Source organism: Botryllus schlosseri, chromosome 2 (assembly GCF_051294905.1).
Source record: "Botryllus schlosseri isolate E-star chromosome 2, Bs_hap1, whole genome shotgun sequence".
Taxonomy (NCBI): domain Eukaryota; kingdom Metazoa; phylum Chordata; class Ascidiacea; order Stolidobranchia; family Styelidae; genus Botryllus; species Botryllus schlosseri.
The window spans coordinates 9,883,453-9,891,762 of NC_137237.1; the positions used below are offsets into that span (position 1 = coordinate 9,883,453).

An 8,310-nucleotide genomic window follows, 5' to 3' on the forward strand; every position below is an offset into this window, starting at 1 on the left:
CTCCAATTTTACTACACCCTCTAGGAGTCTAGGTTATGTCTCTGCACACACTTGAGCTTTATAAATTATTTGCAGCACCTGTAGCTGAATTTCAAATATCGTTTGGGTAGTACTGCATCTGAAATTTTTCAATTATAAGATTTAGCCCGTATCGATCAAAGTTTTGTGTGACTGAGCAGATCAATGGTGCTTCATTTCGGTATTTAGTTTTGTATGAGAGCTGGTGCAAACATATGATTGCAATCTGAATCGTGTGTGCAGTTTCGTCGTGCCATTGTAGAGGATCGAAGTGGGCATGACGTATGCTTCTTGTTTTTCAGATCATATGGGCATTTGTTACGTTAATTTATGCTATAAATGTGCGAACTCGTTGGAAATTGCATTGCACTCACGGTTCTCTTATCAATGGGCGAAGAGGAAAAGTGAGCTGATTAATCGCGCAGAAAAGCAAAGAACCAGGTAAAATCAATGTCGAGGTGCAATTTCGACATGAAATATGTCACAGTCGCATCGTTATTGCAGTCAGATCGCAAATCACTAACTGTGACGATGACGAGAACTGCAGGGCCGAAACAGCACTTCGTCAGCCCCCCCCCCCCCAAAAAAAAAACGTTGGCTTTGCCCTCAGAGAGATTTATTATTATAATCATCAGTGAGCCGTTTTCAATTGCCTCATTTTATTTGATTCATGATTGAATCGGTCAATAATATCAGGAATTGCATATATATTTTTATAAATTATTTGTCCTCTCTCTGCCCACGTATTCAGATTTACCGGTAGAACTGAGTGAGGTGTTGTCTTGGAATGTAGGACCCGTAAATATGAAGATTAAACACATTCGGGCGGGCCCGTTGGTATAATGACTTCGTTACATGATGTTATTTCGTGACCTCCTGTCTGCTATGTGAAAAGATATTGAAATCGCACAAACGTACTTAACTTAAAGACGCACACAATGTCAAATTGGTATTTTTACACTGACACTGGCAAGGTCTTAAACAGTACTTAAAAATTGCCATTTTCAAAAGTTGTATAATTATGCCATAATTGTGTAAATACTTTCGAGAAAGGAGAAACATGCAGTTCATGAGGCTACGTACGATCTGCACCGGTTACCGTCGACGTATACGATATGGAATGGTTGGAACCCTCGAAATCGTCATCGGTTCAATAGTTATAGCACGTATATAGAGATGATTGGCACGGAATTGATGCTCGGATGCCGGAAGACGCCGCATAACGGTCAAAGATATTTGAAGCCATATTTACGTATATTTTCAACAGTCGATGCCAATCAACCCCGACGTCACGATTAAAGATCCGTGACCTATTGGGTAAAAAACAATAAAAACAACAACAACAACAAAAAGGTATTGAACATATTTTTTGTTTTCTTTTAAATGCAACCCTACCTGTCACATTGTTTTGAGTTTCAGTATATAGACACGGCTTATTTTCAACTGCCATGTTTTAAACATTAAAATTTAAATGTAACCTTGTGTGTCTGACATTACTGTTTGCTATTTCGCGTGATCCCTTAGTATTGGAACTTTCTCCATTCGTAGTGAAAACGCATGACCGGAATTGCAATAATAATCGGAGAAGATGCACCGGCGATTGTGTGATCTGTTGACCAACGGTGACGATGGATGAATCTTTGTTATTGTAATTATTCATAGCGTTTATAAAACAATTTAATTCGGCAGCGCTTATGACGTGTATTCCCCGCCTTTGCACATCGCCACAGAAATAATATTGATCTAGTTTTCCGTAGGGCCTATATATTTGTGACTTATGGGTGTAGGTATTGTATTAGGTACAGGTGTGTGATTGCAGCGTAACTTTTCCAGGGCATCTGACACATATTGTCACGGAAGCCTGGCTTCAGTGTCATTGGAAAGTTCTCGAGAATCCCTGAAGTTTTCCATGATTGATCGGCTCATCTTCTGGAATTTAGTGACAATAAAGACGTGACGTTGGTAAATACATTTCTATCTAATGCAGTGGATTCTGTGAGACAAAGTAATCAGTCTAGCGATGATGCATTTTATCAACAAATCAGTCGAGGATCTTTTTCGTTTCAGCTACCAAACCGGTGTCGCCTAGAATTATGGACGTGGACGTTAATATCAATGCATCCTCAACGCCAAGTGTACTCAGCTCGACAACAATGGAGTGAGTGTGACTCAGTGACGTGCGGTCAGGGGAAGCTAGTGAGGCAGTGTCTCACGAGTCGTCAGGCTGAGAAAAAAGAAAATGTGACACCTTCAATGACTATAACAGTAATCGTTATGCTATTTTCCATTGGCGTTCATGAATGACTAATTTTGAAACATTTTGATACACGAAATCACGGAATTTATATATTTATTATTCAAAAGTACAGCGCGAAAGCAGTGGTAAGCACAGACTGACCAAGCCTAACCCGTGATAACGCAATTCCTCATAAACAGCTCAGAATTTTTATTAATTGACAATAATCGAATGCTATCGTCGTACTGATTTCGAAAATCTAAATATTAATAATGTCAGAACACCAGAACCCCCTCAAAATCGCCGGGGAATGTGAAATTCAGGATTGTTACGTACAATGACAGCACATAGAAACAATGACCAGGTGAGGCACATATGGATTTGCCTCGCCTACTGTTAGCTAGCATAATCGCACAATCACAGCGCAATGATAAAATGCGGTATCAGTATATGGATCGTGTAGTTGCGATGGCGACCATGTAGTGCAGAGCAAATACATTATCTTACTGATCTATCTGTTAATGTATTTTCCGTCCACACCTATACCTCCCATTGTATTGTGGTTACCTATTCTACCTTCTTGCGCAGTCTGCGTGTAAATGGTACTAATGTGATAAGAGACAAATGAATCGGCCACCATTTTGATTATATATATTTGTAAACATGACTCCAAAGGTTCAGTATCTCAGCAGCCATGAACCTCACCGCGCGTCACTGGTGTGACTGTATGTTTTTATATGTAATTGAATATATATTCCAAATGAAAATACATGACCGTGAACTTTTTTAATGTTTTCGAAATTGAAATGGGCGTCATCACTCATAGTGTGGCAACCGGCACTTCACAAATATTATTTAAAAAATAAAAATTACACAAAATCTTGATTTTAGTTTCAAATAAGTCGGACGCATTTCCTATTAGTAAATAGTACATACATTCCCGTGTATTCTATCTTCTTGTCAATTTCCCCGAAACGTTTTTGTTTCAAACTAGCTTTTTTCAGAAGTCTAATCGGGTCATTGTGTGCTATGTGTAATATTTTAAGGCTGCATGCGCCTGTCAAAAATTCCATAAGGGTTGGAAGACGATCTTCATTAATCTGGGAGCTTGACTATTATCGCTTTGCAAACATTTTGTCGCGAGTTTATGGTGACTCGACTTGACTCGAGTCATTTTTCCAAATTCGTAAAATGATTCGTCTCGACTCGAGTAAATTTTTGTATTGACTCGACTTGTACTCGAGTCACTGTGCACGACTCGAACGAAGTCATATGACTCGAGACTATGACGACCAAGGCAGACATTTCATTGTAAGTTCAAAGAATAGTAAGTCACCACATCATTGGTATTTCGTCTATCATTCATGATAACTGTTAAGAATGAGGTAAATTATTATATTAAATTGTGAACATAATGACTTGGACTAGAGTCAAAATACTGTGACTCGGACTCGACCTTCTACTAGCTGACTTGAACTAGGACTTGACTCGGTGGTGAATTGAAAATGATTCGACTTGACTCGACTCAAAACTATAAAAGTGAGATTGACTTGTGACTTGGAACCTTGTGACCCTGCTTTCAAGTATACTTACTATTGCCTGAATACCTCAATATTTCATCCTTCATTCCTTCAGGCCATACACAAGACCATTTAGCAGTACGGCAATTTGGGTGTCGGCAATATTTTTATTCAGCATGCTCGTCATCGGGATGGCTTTGAACATTTTGACAATGTGCGTGATCCTCAAGTACAAAAAATTGAGGTTTGTTCAGCCACACTTGTCATACTCGAACATCAAGAATGAAACCGAATCACGTGTATTTTTCAGGAATTTGTTCGTTTATTTTATTTTCTCCCTCTGCGTATCGGATCTGGTATCTGCATTGATAAGCCCGTTGTTTTGGTATCGGCGCACTGTGGGATTTGATCATTGGGCAGCTCCTGGATTCTTTTGCAAGGTATGGGCAAAGTATGCTGTACGTTTACATTCAGTCCATTTGACGAAAGTAGCCTTACGCGAAGTAATTGTTGATTCAGCTTTATTGGGCAGCAGACCTCATGACTTCTTTCGCCACCGCTTTGCATATCGTTTCTTTCGGGACGTTCCGACTTATATCGATACGGTACCCGCATTTCTTCACAACCATTTCAAACAAGATTGGAGTTGTGGGTGATACGTTATGATGTCAATTCGATCACAAGCCGGTAATATGACATATTTCATACATGCAGGTTTTGGTGATTATAATTTGGATAGTAAGTTTCACCTGCGGCTTTATACCTTACTTCGTGTGGTTCGGCGCGAGGAAGAGAGACCGCTATAGCGACTCACCGGATGCGAGATGGCCCGCTTGCACTATAAACATGGAATGGTATGTCGCCAGCATTAAAAACATTATTTTTTATCGTACGCCCCCACAGGCAATACCTAAATCGTCCTGTGCAATTTCCGTCTGTCTGTCTTTTAAGTAGCCTAAGCTTGCCTGATAATATCGGTTATGATTAGTGTGAACCAGGCCAATGAAGTGCATACGTATAATGACAATGGGTTTGTATACAATTCGTATTGATAATTATTTTTCCTTCGACAGGTATGGCCAGTATACTCTCTTCCAAAAAATAGCCTTCCCATTGTTTTTATATGTTCCCCTGGTCCTCGTCGTGATCATATCTGTGATCACCTGCGCTCAAGTATTCGCGGCAATACGTTCAACTGTTGTCACTTCCAAAACGAACAGGCAGAGATTGAAAGAAAGGCAGGCTGTCCTTCAGCTATCACTGATTGTCCTGTCATTTTTGTTCGGATACATACCTTTCACGGGTGAGTTAGTACAATTCGAGCAAGTTGATGCATTACTGTGTGCAAGTTACAATGACGCATCCTTTTCAGCATATGAATTCTGGTCGGTACAGGACCACGAACACACGGACTATATTCGGTCGTTTGACTACTACTTCGGCCTGATCGAGTACATTCTACTTCGATTATCCGAATGCATGAACCCGATATTCTATAATCTTGGATCTTCAAAAATGCGAAGGTATACTAGAAGGTTTGTGCGTGACCTGCTAGACAAGTTAACTGGGACCAATGGAATCCGTACCCGAGTGCCTTCTGAAAGCCGAACAGAATCGATCCGAACGTAAGGAAAGGAAATTCGTCGCAGCAATCGTCCGCGAAACCTGCCAATGTATAGATATTAAATATTGTTTTCTATTTTACCAGTAATAATGACAATGCTAGCCTATGTATTATATGGTTTGAAGAGGGCAGTGAAGCAGGTTGAGAATCAATTGACCACACCCTGAAAAGCGACTGCTTTCTTACGATATCAACAAATGCGATACAAGTTCACGAGGAAAGCCTGACAGTAATACATTTGAAATACCATTGCAAATTTTCCGTCGACGATCTGCGTCATATGCTATTCTTTAACCAGTAAATGCAGTAGTCAATTGCATGCACAGTTTTTGTAGTGAATACCTTATTATGCAGATATATAGCAGTGGTTCTCAAAGTATATGGGCCGCGAAGGGTACAAATTTCTCTCGCAACCGCACCAAAGCGATCGTTGAATCACATGTATGTGTGTGTATATTGAGTATATTTGAGTATCAGAGATTATCAAAATAGTCAGACTTGCTACTCAAGTAGAGGTAGAGGTAGCGCCATAAATTTCTACTCAAGCGTAGGGAGAGGTATAAATTATCAAGATCTATCAAAACTAGTACAAGTCGAAGTAGAAAATAAAAAACTTGAACCGTTCTCAAAGGGCGGATTTTTTTCGAGGGGTCGCGTAACAGGTATAATTAATCTGAGGTAGCAACTTACGAATTTGCAAGGTGTGTATTCGCGACGAATGTCAAATGACTGGCGACAAGACACTTATAGCAAGGTATTATAAAATCTTCAAAAAAGTATTCAGTTACCGAGATGCAGGGGCTATTTCACCCGGTTCTTGTGACAGTTTCCTAATATAAGTTATAAAAACTTATCCTCAAACAACTTTCTACTTTTCAAAATACAAATTATAAAAAGTAAGTAGTTTAGCCCAGAAAACTACTAAAGTAGAAGTGAAAGATGTCTGAAAACATAAACACTTTATTGAGAGTGCATGAACGAAAAAAAGTAAAAGTACTTCGGTACTGATCACCTCTAGATACTAATAGCCAATAAGTAATGCACGAAGCGAATTTGTTACTACAATAAGGCTTAGTCACGAAAATGTGACGATCCCTGTATTACACGATTCGGTTTAATGTCGCTAGCGGGTGTAATGTGGTCGCAGAGAAAAGCTATAAAAGTCCTGATCAACATTATAACAACATTTCACATGTTAAGGTCGCGCATCGTTTCTCCGTGCTTGTTTTTGTAAATTCAATTGCCAATTTCCAGAATCTAGGGGTCCGTGAGCTTGAAAATTTCCAATTAGTTCGTGACTTGAAAACGAATGGAAGCCATTGATGAGTGCATTGCGCACAATACAAAAGAGTCACGGATTTAAATACAATGAAGGATAAATTTCAGAGAAATCAACCTCACTTACTAAATGACTTTTTGATAATGAATGATGTTTCGTAGAATTGCAGAGCGTCGAACTGTTTGTCTGTGGATTTTTTTATTCCATATGTGCCATGGCCGTAGAACGAATAGACGTAGACGTAGACGTAGAATATTAACATTAGAATTGCATTTCATTAGAGGTGTGAGGATTGGGTTGAAAGATGTTAATAAAATCAGATTTGAGTCGCGCCCTAAAGAGTTGGAGAACCACTACAATCAGGGTTGTAATGACTCGAGACACGATTTTCTGATGACTCGAGAGTCATTTTCTCAAAATACGGAAGTGACTCGACTCGACTCGAGTAAATCTGTGTATTGACTCGACTTGGACTCGAGTCATTGCACGTGACTCGAACCAAGTCATATGAATCGAGACTCAGGAGGCCAAGACTGACATTTCAATGTAATTTCGAAGAATAGTAAAATAACCACACCATTGGAATTTCGTCTATTGGTACTGGTACTTGAAAATGCGACCAGAAATTGCCAAATGTGAGGAAAATTAGTTTATTATAAATGCGAACCATCCGATATCAGTTATAAAAAGTGGGTTTAACAAGACTTAACTGGAAACTGGGCAGTCAACACAATGAGTTGGACTTGGACTCGAGTCATAACACCACGACTCGGAATCGACCCTCTACTCGCTGACTTGGACTCGGACTTGACTCGGTGGTGAATTGAAAATGACTTGACTCGACTCGAGTCAAAACTATAAAAGAGAGATTGATTTGTGACTCGCGCCTTTTTTACTTAGTTACAACCCTGGCTACAATACTGTACTGCTACTATACTCTATAATACTCTACTATACTATGGGCTGTACGTGTACAGTGTAGGCTACAAAAGGTACAGGCTTTATTGCTTTCACGAGTGATAGGAAATATCTCTGTAAATAGTTTTACAAATAAATTCGTGATATACGACCAACAGAATATTTATTTGACATTCGGAGAATATTTTATTCCTTGATTTCTATGTTAAATATATAATTATATATATATGCAAATAGCCTATGCATATACCTCGTAAATTTTGTCTCGTTTTATACTGGTGAGTGAGAGAACTACGAGGGAGAGTCGTATGCGTTTGGAAAGAAGAGAGAAAGGAACACAGCAGTAACAGTAACCCATCAGGCTGAGGCTATGAGGGGAGGGTATACTGAGGTATTAACACATTCAAAACACGGAATACGTAATCCGGTTCGTATAATTTCGAATGCGAAGTGAAAATCTAAAAAAAACGCGTGAGCGAGCAAGTCCAAGCACTCATATGCATCTTGTAAAGTAGATATAAGTCGAACTTCCGATCGTACTGTTTCATTGCGGCGAGCAGGACCTCGATGATCTTGACTAGAAAGCCTGGTTTGAACCATAGCTCTCATTCAAGGGGATGGTGCACGGACTGCCCATTGCGCAATTCCACAAAAAGCATTGGTCCTTGGCCCCCGTAATAGCATGATCAATCGAGCTTCTGGGGATCTCACCTCA

The 8,310-nt window shown here is 39.6% G+C and overlaps 1 protein-coding gene across 5 annotated transcripts; it reads left to right on the forward strand.

Moving 5' to 3' along the window:
* The first annotated feature begins 201 nt into the window (after positions 1-201).
* LOC145433431 (growth hormone secretagogue receptor type 1-like) lies at positions 202-7,853 on the forward strand. Of its 5 annotated transcripts, none has more exons than XM_080310533.1 (9): positions 202-459; positions 1,567-1,980; positions 2,086-2,176; positions 3,890-4,018; positions 4,085-4,214; positions 4,294-4,422; positions 4,489-4,628; positions 4,995-5,077; positions 5,147-7,853. In XM_080310533.1, the coding sequence occupies exons 3-9, from the start codon at positions 2,112-2,114 to the stop codon at positions 5,401-5,403; spliced, it is 933 nt and encodes a 310-aa protein (XP_080166659.1). In that variant the 5' UTR covers positions 202-459; positions 1,567-1,980; positions 2,086-2,111; the 3' UTR covers positions 5,404-7,853. The 5 variants fall into 5 exon arrangements, with proteins under 5 accessions (XP_080166659.1, XP_080166657.1, XP_080166658.1 ...); XM_080310531.1 differs by having other exon boundaries at positions 212-459; positions 1,852-1,976; positions 4,848-5,077; XM_080310529.1 differs by having other exon boundaries at positions 213-459; positions 4,848-5,077.
* Positions 7,854-8,310: the final 457 nt, after the last annotated feature.

What these genes read in the sequence shown, in the direction of transcription:
- LOC145433431 (XM_080310531.1), top strand. Translation starts at nt 2,112, where the DNA reads ATGGACGTGGACGTTAATATCAATGCATCCTCAACGCCAAGTGTACTC. An exon ending in CTCAGCTCGACAACAATGGA is followed by an intron (nt 2,177 to 3,889) that starts GTGAGTGTGACT and finishes TCATTCCTTCAG; the next exon opens with GCCATACACAAGACCATTTA. An exon ending in CGGATACATACCTTTCACGG is followed by an intron (nt 5,078 to 5,146) that starts GTGAGTTAGTAC and finishes CATCCTTTTCAG; the next exon opens with CATATGAATTCTGGTCGGTA.